This window comes from Pituophis catenifer, unplaced genomic scaffold (assembly GCF_029215685.1).
Source record: "Pituophis catenifer annectens isolate HBS135680 unplaced genomic scaffold, rPitCat1.0.hap2 SCAF_2, whole genome shotgun sequence".
NCBI classification, from domain to species: Eukaryota; Metazoa; Chordata; class Lepidosauria; order Squamata; family Colubridae; genus Pituophis; species Pituophis catenifer.
The window spans coordinates 168,310,969-168,324,170 of record NW_027256882.1 but is presented as its reverse complement, the minus strand read 5'-3'; the positions used below and the strand labels follow the sequence as shown (position 1 = coordinate 168,324,170).

General features: G+C 43.4%; 1 protein-coding gene across 1 annotated transcript in view; it reads left to right on the top strand.

Annotated features, from left to right (window-relative positions):
• ITGA5 (integrin subunit alpha 5) overlaps positions 1 to 13,202 on the top strand; it is a 94,631-nt gene that overhangs the window by 68,144 nt on the left and 13,285 nt on the right. The window contains exons 17-23 of the mRNA XM_070934994.1: positions 2,520 to 2,674; positions 3,443 to 3,580; positions 4,838 to 4,905; positions 7,633 to 7,783; positions 10,080 to 10,172; positions 10,725 to 10,804; positions 11,342 to 11,422. Of these exons, the coding sequence (XP_070791095.1) occupies positions 2,520 to 2,674; positions 3,443 to 3,580; positions 4,838 to 4,905; positions 7,633 to 7,783; positions 10,080 to 10,172; positions 10,725 to 10,804; positions 11,342 to 11,422 (766 nt within the window). The remainder of the gene's footprint in view (positions 1 to 2,519; positions 2,675 to 3,442; positions 3,581 to 4,837; positions 4,906 to 7,632; positions 7,784 to 10,079; positions 10,173 to 10,724; positions 10,805 to 11,341; positions 11,423 to 13,202) is intronic.

The window sequence follows — 13,202 nt, the reverse complement described above, 5'->3', positions numbered from 1 at the left end:
GTGAGCATGCATGCACAGAGCTCTCTGCACATGCGCAGTACGTCAAAAACGGGACGTGATGATGTCGGGGCAGGGGGCGGAGCTTCCCACAGCTGCCGCTACCAGTTCTCCCGAATCGGATAGAACCAGCTGAATACTACCACTAGTCTGACAGCCCATGGATAAAAACTGTTCTTCAGCCTGTTTGTGCGGCTGGCTATGCTTCTATATCTCCTTCCCAATGGAAGGAGAATAAAGAAGTGCTGACCAGGGTGTGAGTCATTCCTGAGGATTTTCTTCACTCTTCTAAAGAAGGCAGCGAGCCCTAGCGGCAGTGGTGGGTTCCGCCCGGTTCCGCTGAGCCGGTAGCGGTGACATTACGACGTCACTGAACCAGTTCTGCCCCCCCCGCCGCCCCCCACCCCCACCCCAAGTTATTCTTACCTTTTATTTGGCCCCACCCCCAATCTCTCAGCTCTCCTGAGTCACAGCTGATGGGCTATAAGGAAAAACTGTTTAAACTCTTGCCGCAGGGCTTCAAAGGGCCGCCCTACAGCTGATCAGTGGTAAAAGGCAGTTTGGTGGTAGACCGGTGCCTCCAAAAACAAATGAGTAGATCGGTGCCTGCAAAAATACATGAGTAGATCAGTGCCTGCAAAAATAAATGGGTAGACTGGTACAGCTCTGCAAGCAGTTAAAAGCCTGGTAGACCAGTACCTCTGCTAAATCCTAAAGAATTGTCATATGACCATCAAGCCATGCCCACAAAATAAGCCACGCCCACAGAACCGGTAGTAAAAAAAATCAGAACCCACCCCTGCCTAGCGGTGTCGTCTAGTGGTATCAAGGAAGAAACAAGATGTTTTGGCTTTGCTGATGAGGAATGTTGTGAATTTTAGTGAAGCCTTATAGAGAGGGCTAAAATTCAAGAAAGTCCAGTTGCCTCCTGAAAAAAAGCACCTTTGGGACGATAATTCTATGATGCATCCCCAAACATTGAAAGAATATTCACGAATATCTGATGGGGTTTAGAGTTTTGTATGTTTTTGAAGACATCTTAAAATCATCACCACAAGATATGGCTTCCTTCATTTTATTTTCCTCCCATCATCCAAATGATAACGTGAGTATGAAGCTAATAATAAGGATTTTTAAATCTCAGTTTTTACAAGGATCCCTAATTACTGGGTTATAGACTATATTTTAATAGTGCGTAGTAACATTAGAACATGGAACATAGAGTAAGAGAGATGGAAGGGACCTTGGACGTCTTCTAGTCTAACTCCCTGCTCAGGCAGGAGACACCACACCATTTCAGACAAGTGGCTGTCCAGTCTCTTCTTAAAAATCTCCAGTGAAGAATCACCCACAACTTTTGAAGGCAAGCTGTTCTACTGATTAATTGTTCTCACTGTTAGGAAATTTCTCCTTAATTCTAGGTTAGCTCTCTCTTTAATAAACTTCACCCGTTACTCCTTGTCCTGCCTTCAGATGCTGTGGAGAATAGGTTGACCCCTTCTTCTTTCATCTTTAGTCCTTCTCTTCGTTAGACTAGACATACCTAGTTCCTGCAATCATTCATCGTATGGTTTAGCCTCCGAACCCCTTATCATCTTTATCCCTCTTCTCTGAGCTCTATTCCAAGCGTGGTCTTACCAGCACATAGAAAGCACATTGTTTGGATGGTTTTTTTTTTTCAAGAGGAAGGTTCTACAATTAAATACTATGAACCATCTTGGATGCCTGTATCAGTGGTGAAATCTAAAATTTGTTATTACTGGTTCTGTGGGTGTGGCTTGGTGGGGGGGTTAATGTGACTGGGTGGGCGTGGCCAATTTTTTTTATTTTTTTATTTTTACTTTTAAAACCATTTTTTCTACAAATGCTTTCAAAAGGCTCTGACGATCCCATCTGAGCTGCCTGATCGTCAGAGGGTTTTTTAAAAACCCTTTGCCAATCAGGCAACTCAGCTGGGATCGCCAGAGCTTGGATCGTCAGAGGCATTTAAAAGAAAAAAACTTTTTTTCTTTTAAATGGCTCTGATGATCCCAGCTGAGTTGCCTTGATCGGCAGAGGGTTTTTAAAAAACTCAGCTTGGATCGTCAGAGGCATTTAAAAGAAAAAAAGCCTCTGATGATCGCGCGGCTCAGCTGGGCATGGGTGGGGGCAGGGATTTTGCTACCAGTTCCCCGAACCATCCGCCTTCATCGCTACAGGATCGGGCAATCCGGTCCGAACCGGGAGCATTTCACCCCTGGCTTGTATGCTTAATGGCTCAACTGATGCATGGCAAAGAGGCATTTTTTAAAAGGAAGTTTGATCTGATATCATCTTGAGGTGGTTCATAATCTGGAGGGACTTGCAGGAACATATCCTTTTGCAATCCCTTTTGTATGACAGGCAACCAAACCTTTATGTCGTAAGGTTGAGGCTTATGAGATTTCTTTTCTTTTCTGAAAGATCCTTGAGTTTCATCAACTACGGTCAAGCATGGAAGACAAAATATCTCACTTGGTTCTGCTTTCTCTCTTATTGGGCAGGATTCACTGTGGAGCTGCATCTTGACCACCTCAAACACAAAGGAGCAGTAAAGCGGTCCCTCTTCCTGCATTCCCAGCAATCCCACTTTATTCAGACTCTCCAAATCCACAACGGAGCCAGTTCAGAGTGCCGTGAGATGAAGATTTACTTAAGGGTGAGTTGAGTCTACCTCTGTGAATCCTGCCTTTCCCTCTTCTTGTAAACTGTCTTCTCCAAAATGTGAAATGTCCCATGGCCACTCTGATGATGCTCATTTTTGTCTTGCTGTCCCAAATGGAAGAATTATGTGCTGGGATGGATGGGAAGTATTTAGAAAATGTCCCTTGCTTTGTGCCCCTTTAAGACAGTGGACTTGCTCATACAGGCCTTCAGCAGATCTGACTTGTAGAGCTATGCACCTAAATCATGAAATCTCTGCTAAGATTGACCTGTATTTAAAGACTCAAATCAGAATAACATATAGGGAAGAACATCAAATTAATCCTGGGAAGGCCTGGGTTCCATCTCTGTTCCAAACCACCTCATCCCGCCTCACCCAAACCACTTCCGTTAGAATAAAATTGGAGGTCACAGAAGGAAGATCATGATCGATCAGAATGATCATGATTACCTTTTGAGAAACAGTGGAATAAAGATGTAATCAGTTCTATTTACCATAGATATTCTTGACATAATTTGTGGATACTTTAAAGGGAGATCACAAAAAGAGCCTCAAGAACTTGCAATTTTCAACTACAGAATAATAATTGAGGGCTAGGAGTGTAGGAATATTGTAACTACAATGCAGCCGGGATGTGGTTGGTTATGAAGCTCTGGTTTGCAGAGGAGCCAAAAAGAGAGCAAATAAGCCCATATGACAGTAGTATGCATTTCTTCATGGCTTATTCTCCACCATGTTCAGTGTCTTCCTCTGTCACTCCAGAGTGAATCAGAATTCCGGGACAAGCTCTCTCCCATCCACCTGTCACTGAACTTCTCGTTGGATCCAGAGGCACCACCCGATGTGCATGGCCTACAGCCCATCCTTAACTACCACACACGCAACCACATTGAACAGAAGGTATGATCCACAAATCTTTTGAAGGTGTCAAAGAAGGGTTTGCCTAGCAAGAATAATGGAATCTCTGACTGTTGCTTGCAAATGAATTGGATACCCATGACTTAGAAGGAACTTTAAACTTTAATGAATGACTTTAGTCATCTGCCAGGGAAATAGCAATAGCAATAGCACTTAGATACAAGTGCTTTACAGCCCTCTCTAAACGGTTTACAGAGCCAGCCTATTGCCCCCAACAATCTGGGTCCTCATTTTACTGACCTCGAAGGATCGAAAGCTGAGTCAACCTTGAGCCAGTGAGACTCAAACTTCAGGAAGCTGGCAGTCAGCAGAAGTAGCCTGCAGTACTGCATTCTAAGCACTGCGCCACCATGGCACAGAAAGAAAGAAAGAAAGAAACAAACAAACAGAGAAAGAAATTGTTTTGTAGATAGTTAAAAGAACTTGATTGTATTGAAATGTTTGGTTAGGATGATATTAGTTAATATTAATTGGAGAGTGAGTTTAACTCTCGGTTAGTCATGTTTGTTGTTTCGTTTTAGTCTTGTGTTTATGTGTTCCTACATTTCACTTCTTATATTGTTTTCCAATCATTATTATGTGTTAATTTTACTGTAAATATTTAATAAAGATATTTAAAAAAAAACAAACAAACGGAGAAAGAGAAAGAAAGAGAAAGAAAGAAAGAAAGAAAGAAAGAAAGAAAGAAAGAAAGAAAGAAAGAAAGAAAGAAAGAAATGAATTCTATTATTTCTTCCCCCCCCCCCCAACTTAATTTATTATTGGATATTTTTCAATCTCCAAAGGACTCCAGTGGGGGGGGGCGGAGTAAGGGTGGATCCTGTTTTCTCTAATGCTGGAGAGGCCATTGTGATATAGAGTGGGATGCCCTGACAGATATGTGCCAATTTATGAAAAGGAAATAATATTTTATGATGGATGGGCTACTGCTTTCATTTGGTTGTGTGCCTTCCCCAGAACGTAGATTCAATTGGCTTATTCTTGTAACTGGAGATCTTAATCTGAGGACAAACCTTTCTGTGCAAGTGTTTGGTGTAGTCTAGGCACGATTTTGGAGGACAGAGCAGCTGCTTAGATGGATTAGAGATGAATAAGACGGTTTTTGAATCCCTACGTACCTTTTCCATGGTATTACCATTCTCAGACTAGTTCATAAAAGGAAGACATAATTCAGTACAGTACTTTTAACACATGTGAACATGTAGTTTTATCTAACTCATAGCTGGAATTCTTTCCCAGGCCCAAATTCAGCTGGACTGTGGAGAGGACAATGTCTGTGTCCCTGACCTGCAACTTGATGTCTTTGGGTAAGCCTCTGCCATGTTATTTCCCTGCTGTGCCACAAACAAGGATGAAGGTGGACAGCTACATACTACTTGTATTTTCTTGATCTCAAGAAATCCAAATAGACTCTCCTCTTTCTTAAATCTAATATTTTGCATCCTCTCATGCATTTTGAGCACAAGTCTGACTTTGGAGGAGTCAAGCAATGGAAACGGTCCGTGTCCCATTTAGTAATGTTTTCCAATATCTGCTGATTTGCAAATCAACTCTACCTTTTTAGAAGGAGGGTGCTTAACATCTTCCAGAATACTTCTGGAGCGATCAGAACAGTATTGGAAATCACTTCTGGTAAGCCCAGGGCAGCCCCTCTTAAACTTGAAATGCAACTGCATGCATAACTGAGTGCGCTTTTAGTCCTGGGGACCTGTGGATCAGTATTGTCCCTTTCTTAAACATTGACAATTTGTTATCTCTTCCCATCGTGAGAAGGAAATGCAGGCATGCAGGATTTCCAACTGGAAAATGTAGCCTTGCAATTCCTTCTGCGTACAATCCGTTTTGCTCTTTCGTTATCAATCCATTCGTGGGCTCTTTTAAAATTTTCACATCTTTCGTTGCTTGTAACACAAACGGACATACATGTCAACATTTACACACTTTGAAGGAATCATATCCCTTTTTTACATTGTCACCTACAACGGTGGTCCCCAACTTTTTCGGCTCTGTGGACTGATGCAGTGGTGGGCTTCAAATTTTTATACTACCGGTTCTGTGGGCGTGGCTTGGTGGGCATGGCATGGCTTGGTAGGCGTGGCAGGGAAAGGATACTGTAAAATCTCCATTCCCTCCCCAATCCAGGGGAAGGTTACTGCAAAATCCCCATTTCCCCCGATCAGCTGGGACTCGGGAGGCAGAGAATAGATGGGGGCGGGGCCAGTCAGAGGTGGTATTTACCGGTTCTCCGAACTACTCAAAATTTCCGCTAACAGTTCTCCAGAACTGGTCAGAATCTGCTGAAACCCACCTCTGTACTGTGGTGATGGCGGCAGTGGTGGCAGCAGTGAGTGGGGTGGGGAGAGAAGGGATCGTTCTGCACAAGTGGCAGGCATATCCACCCACCCCATACACAAGTGGAACTTCATCCACTTGCCTGCTGTTTGCATGGATTTACTGGACCATATCCCAGGGGTTGAGGACCCCTGACCTAGCATATTGTTTCCAATACAAATAAATATGAAATGAATGTACTCTGAAAGAGGAAGTATGCAGTTGCAGAATACATGCTTTGCATGCCAAAAAGTCTCGTTTTAACACTTGGTTGAGAAAGAAATGTCAGGAAGCCTTTGCTGATCAATGTGGACAAGAATGAGCTAACTAGATCATAGCTGGATTATCTGACCCCTTCTTGAGTGCAGGCCTAGAGTTATCTAAAAACAATTACTGTGCTACAATTTTAGTATTAGCGAGAGTCAATGTATTAAGTGTATTTAATTTCAATTAAATGTAGTTGGAAAGGAAAGGAAATTGACCTGCTTCTAGTCCAACCATGGCTGGAGGGGAGCAGATTGGGATTGCTCATGTAGGGAGTTGACAAGTGAAACCCAGTTTAAGCACCTTCTAAATGCCAACATCGCTCTATTTGCAATATGCTTGTGATAAGAATGTGCTGTGGTCTTTTTCCACTGGGTCTATGTCTTGTAATAACTGTTAATACAGAACAAAACCACAATCTCCTTGGTTTTGATGGAGCAGCAGACTAAAGCACTGTTAAATAGCACTTAACTGCCAGCTGCCTGCAATTACTGCCAGTTCAAGGTTGACTCAGCCTTCCATCCTTCCGAAGTAGGTAAAATGAGGACCCGGATTGTGGGGGCAATAAGCTGACTTTGTATAAAACAAACACCGCTTGGGGGGGGAGAAAGCCTACTAAGCAGGTATATACAAAAGTATGAAGGCTATTGCTTAACGCATTGTAAGCCGCCCTGAGTCTCCGGAGAAGGGCGGCATATAAATTGAACCAATAAATAAAATACAATAAATAAATCCTTTTTCTGTGCTGTAGGATCTTTATCTGACATGGACACCAAGCACGCTGGTTTGATTAATGGGTGTAAAACCTAGGAATGAGCCAAAATTTTAGGTGCTTGAGAAGAACTAACATTTTCATATGTTAACAGAGGGGGGAAAATACTTGAAACTTGCCAGGTCTTGTTGGCTCATTGGTTCTATAAAACAACTTCCTACCAAGGTTGTGGAGAAGAGTATGGAGTTCAGACTGATTTAAATTGTACGCCTGGAGATTTAGTTGACTGGTGTCATCTGAAAGAGACATAAAAGCAGGGGTGAAATCCAGCAAGTTGTGACAGGTTCTGGAGAACCGGTAGCGGAAATTTTGAGTAGTTTGGAGAACCGGCAAATACCACCTCTGGCTGACCCAGAGTGGGGCAGGAATGAAGATTTTGCAATATTCTTCCCCCAGGAGTGAGGAGGGAATGGGGATTTTGCAATATCCTTCTCCTGCCACACCCATCAAGCCACACCACGCCCACCCACCAAGCCACATCCTCAGAACCGGTAGTAAAAAAATTTGGATTTTACCACTGCATAAAAGTACAGTACTATGTTCTCTGAACTCTCTGGATGGTGCCCGAATAATTAACTTTGCCACCTTCGATCTGCACTCTCCTTGTTTCGGATTTCATTTTGTTTTGATGCGCGGTCTCATTCGTTTTGGATTTCACCCTTCGCAGGGACCAAACTGTTGCCTCTCTGGGAGACAAGAATTCAGTGAACCTTTCATTCCATGCGATGAATCGTGGAGAAGGTGGTGCATATGAAGCTGAACTCCATGTGACAATCCCACCTGAGGCAGACTATACAGGAGTTCAACGCAACTACGGGGTAGGTGCTCCATAACAAACCTTCTCCCTTAAAATCCAACGACGTTCCATCCATTAGTTGTCAAAATAGAGCATGAGTATAGTATGGAGAGTGTCCTTCAAAGATAGAAGCCCTGGGACACATCTTCTGTCCTTTGAACAATTGTGAATTGTGGGGGTATGTTGTGAATTCCAGTGGTACGGTGACCTAGAAGTGGAGTTCTCACATCACGATCAGGAGGCTGTGAGTTTGATCCTAGGTAGAGGCAGATATTTCTCTCTGGGCACAATGAGAATACATCTGCTGCACAAAACTCCGTATTGGTGACAGGAAGGGCATCCGGCCATTAAAAATACTCTGCTTGCTCCATTCAGTTGCCCAGATTCCACCGTGCAAGGGATTATGGGGTCATTAAAAGATGATGGTGTCGTGAATTCCAGCAGGTCAATATTTCTGATTTCTAAAGCAGCAAAAATACAACAGTGGTTGGGTTGTTTTTTTTTGTTTTTTTTTTTTGGGGGGGGGGAGAGTTCATAAAATAACACATTCAATTAATCCTTGGAAGTTTATGCCATAATAAATATGCTTGCCGAAGTACCACATGACTCATTTTCAAAAATTCAAGCCATCATAAAGTGACTCCATTTCAGTTGCCAGTCAGTACTCGACTTGCGACCACAATTGACCCCAGAATTTCTGTGGCTATGTGAGGCAGCTGTTAAGTGAATTTTGCCCCATTTTACAACCTTTCCTGACACGGTTGTCAAGTGAGTCACTTGTTGTTAAGTCAGTAACCCGGTTGTTAAGTGAATCTGGCTTCCTCATTGACATTGCTTGTTAGAAGGTCACAAAAGGCAGTCACATGATTCTGGGACACTGCAGCCGTCATAAATAAGAACCAGTTGCTAAGCATCCAAATTTTGAGCAAGTGACCATAGGGATGGTGCAACAGTCGTAAGTGTGGAAAACGGTCATTAAGTCACTTTTTTCAGTGATGCTGTAACTTCGAATAGTCACTAAATGAATTGTTGTAAGTCAAGGACCACCTGTATCAAACTGACATGCTTCTCACCCACCGTCCCAGAAGATTCTGGGAATGACAAGAATGAAAAGGCTACAGTAGTTACCCTGTTCTTTATTCTATTTTTTTAATGCATTTTTAGCTACTGCTGATTGATCACAGCCCTCTGCCTTTTTTTAAAAAAAAAAACAAAAAACTAAATCTTTTAAAATTGAAGAATCAATTCAGTTTGGGTAGTAAACACCATCTTAGAAAATCCTTTTTAGGAATGAAATTGTGCAAAAACCTAGAAACCTAATGGTTCAGTCAATAAAAACATTCTTCCATTTCATGTAACAGAAGGGAATGCTTTTCACTAAGCCGGGAGCTATTGGTTTTATGATTATGAATATTTCAGCAGAACCATTTTTACTGTTAAGAATATTGTTGTTGTGTTACCAACCAGCAGAGTATAGAACACAGAGAAACGTTGCTGAGAGCAATGAATAAGAGATGTGCAAACTGGTTTATCAAAAGTTTACTTTATAGTGAAAAAACAATCTCATAGTCTTTAAATCAGTCCAAGTCTTTGCCAGTTAAATCAGTCCAGTGATACAAAAATCTTCTTACCACACAAACAGTAGTTGGTTAGAATAACAAACTCACTCTGGTTCACAAACCACGATGGTAGCAGATCCATCCAACGATGATAGCACAATGGTAGCAACTCCACACACTATGGTAGCGTATCATCAACTGAATACTTTACAGTACCTTTCTTAAATACGTTTACAACTAGTGATTATCTAATCACTAAGCATGACACAGCATTACAATGAATCAGCAGTAAAACTTTAAAGTCACACAATACATATTCATGTTAAAGTCACAGAACACATATATTGCCTGGACAACTTGTTAGGCTCAAAATATATCCTAACATTTACTCACGTACAAACTGTAGCAGATGAAATGGATAGAAGCTCACGTGAAACGTTTACTAAGGTTTCTTTTTCTAACAGTGGGAATTCTCACTAGTCGGACAAGACAGTGGTAGCGCGCAGGCCTCTTTGTTCTTTAGCCGTTGGCATCCAAAGCTTATTACCTTTAACTCTGATGATAACATACCACTAGTATCCTCCACAGATTTGTCTAAATCAGGGGTGTCAAACCGGCAGCCAGCGGGCTGGATGCATCACGGGCAGGCCACGCCCACCCCAGCTCCACAAAGGGGGGAAAATGTCACGTGACGCCAACGTGACGGGGCGAGTTTGACACCCCTAGTCTAAAGGCGCTTTTCCTTTGTCTTTCCTTTAGAACATTTCCAGCCAGAGCTGCCGCTATGACACCGTGAACGACACAAATATGATTATCTGTGACCTTGGCAACCCGATGAAAGCAGGTGTCAGCGTGAGTGTTGGTGCTATGTACTAAGGCAGTGGTCCCCAACCTTTTTTCGCACCAGGGACCACTTTCGTGGAAGACAGTTTTTTCCACAGACTGGGAGGTGGCGGGGGGAGGGAGGAGCACACAACCGAGATCTCTTGCAGGAGCAGTTGATAGTAGGGTTCACCCCTCTGTGAGAATCTAATCTGATGATCTGAGGCGGAGCTGAAACAGTGTTGCTAGCACTGGGGAGCGGTTGCAAATACAGATGAAGCTTCGCTTGCTTGCCCATCATTCACCTCCGGCTACGTAGCCCAGTTCATAACAGACCAAGGACCAGTACCATCCAAGGCCCAGGGGGTTGGGGACCTCTGTACTAAAGGGTTGGCTTCGGTCAATCAGCATGCAAGTATTACAGCCAAAACAGCCCCACTCTGTTACATAGCTGGGTAATGAAGCATCTGCAAGAAAACAACCAAGATCAAAGTAAATCAACATGCACAACCCCTGATAGAAGAGATCTGAATAAATAACTTGATTCTAATGCCTTCTTCTTTTTTGTCTTATCCTTCTTAGCTCTGGGGTGGCCTGCGCTTTACCGTGCCTCGCATCACCGATTCTAAGCCATACATCCAGTTTGATTTCCAGATTCACAGGTAAAAACTCCCTAGATAATCTGCCAGTGCCCCACCTCCCCCACTCCCTTCACCTTGAGCTCATGGACAGGTCCGGCTGTCCTTGACGCCCTGGGCTCTTTCTTTCCTGCACAGTGCTTTTAGCCTACACCCGTGATGGCGAACCTATGGCAGACGTGGCATACAGAGCCCTCTCTGTGGGCATGCGCAACATCGCCAGCTGCTCTTGTGGTTTCCGGCATGCATCTTTGCGCGTGCCGGAGCCCCGGAAACCCAAAGACCAGCTGGCCGGTGCACATGTGCATGCTGGCCACCTGGTCTTCGGGTTTCCGGCACTCCGGCACGTGCAACCAGCTGGCATGTGCGCATGCGTGCACCGGAAACCCAAAGACCAGGTGGCTGGCATGCACATGCACACCAGCCAGCTGGTTTCTGGGGCTCCAGTGGCTGCACATGTGCGCACCCGTGCACGTACATTCTGATTTGGGCACTCGCTACCGAAAAGGTTCACCATCACTGGCCTACACCTTTCCACATAGCCATATCTGTTTTTCACAGCAAGAACGCCAACAATTCTCACAGCGAAGTGGAATCGTTTGTCATGCGCGTGGAGGCTTCCTTTCGCATTTCATCCCATGGGTAAGTATCATGCCAGGAGTAATTATTTTTAATTGTTAAAAGAATGTCCAAGGCCTGTTGTTACCTGCAAGGCATGCAAATGCTGGAGGCTCATCATAAACGGGTGAGGGCAAATCACACCTTTAATAACAAAGGAAAGGTGCCATGTGTTGGCAAATCATTTTAGCCCTGAAGGCTGTAGCAGCTGCCAGGCCAGGAACCCACCTGCCATTTCATCCCTTCCTTCATAATTTTTTTTTTTTTAATTTTAATTTGATTTATATGCCGCCCTTCTCCGGAGACTCAGGGCGGCTTACAATGCGTTAAGCAATAGCCTTCATCCTTTTGTATATTTATACAAAGTCAGCTTATTGCCCCCACAATCCGGGTCCTCAATTTACCTACCTTAGAAAGGATGGAAGGCTGAGTCAACCTTGAGCCTTGGAGAGATTCGAACCTGCAGTAATTGCAGGCAGCTGGATGTTAATAACAGGCTATTAGTCTGCTGCGCCACCAGGCTCCTGATCCTCCTCCCTCCCAACAATGTTCAATAAAAGTCTTCCTACTTCCCTGACACCGAGAATGTTGCTGTCTTCTTACTGTGTGTTTTGCCACATGCACTGTTGGGAGGATCAGCTAAACAGTGGGAAAAATACAGGTGGTCCTCGACTTACGACCTCAATTGAGCCCAAAGTTTAGGCTGCTAAGTGAGAAATTGGGTTCATTGAGGAGTTTTGCCCCATTTTATGACATTTCTTGCCACGTTTGTTGTGAATCGCTGCAATTGTTAAATTAGTAACACCGTTGTTAAGCGAATTTAGCTTTCCCATTGTCTTTGTTTGTCAGAAGGTTACAAAAGGGGATCACATGACCCCAGGACACTGCAACCATCATAAATATGAAGCGTTTGTCAAACATCTGAGTGTAAATCACATGATAGTGGAGATCAGGGGTGAAATCCAGCAGATTCTGACAGGTTCTGGAGAACTGATAGCGGAAATTTTAAGCAGTTCGGAGAATTGGCAAATACCACCTCTGGCTGGCCCCAGAGTGGGGAGGGAATGGAGATTTTGCAGTATTCTTCCCCTGGAGTGGGGAGGGAATGGAGATTTTACAGTATCCTTCCCCTGCCACGTCCACCAAGCCATGCCCAACAAGCCACACCACACCCACCAAGCCATGCCTGCAGAACCGGTAGTAAACAAATTTGGATTTCATCACTGGTGGGGATGCTGCATAAGTGTGATAAATGGTGGTAAGTCATTTTTTCAGTGCCATTGTAATTTCGAGCGGTCACTAAACGAACTGTTGTAAGCCAAGGACTACCTGTAAAGAAAGAAAATATCCCCAAAGTAGAACTAAGGAGAGACTACCAAAATGTTGGAATTATTGATTCAATAATTTAAAAACGAGTTCAATGAAGTTGGGTCTGGTTTTCTCCCAGTCAATTTAAAGTTTTCAATTCATTAGCAAGGGCAATATTATTTATGTCTGGTTTGGTAAGTGCATCATTAGAGAAATTACACTGTTTTCCTGAAAAGTTCCCTTCGTGAGAAATGGTCTTTCTTAGTTCTTCACCATCTTTCTCTTTCTCTGTTCTCCCTTAAATGAAGACCTGGTTTGCTTTTGGAAGATAACTCTCTAATCACTCACTGCTAATTTTATTGCTTGGATTCAAATATATGCATATTTGACTCCGCTTTGTGCAACCAAGTATTCCACATTTGTACTGGATAGATCAAATGGGAAATGGTGCTGATATCCAGCACAGGAACATGAGGTTTAGTTGATTAGACAACTG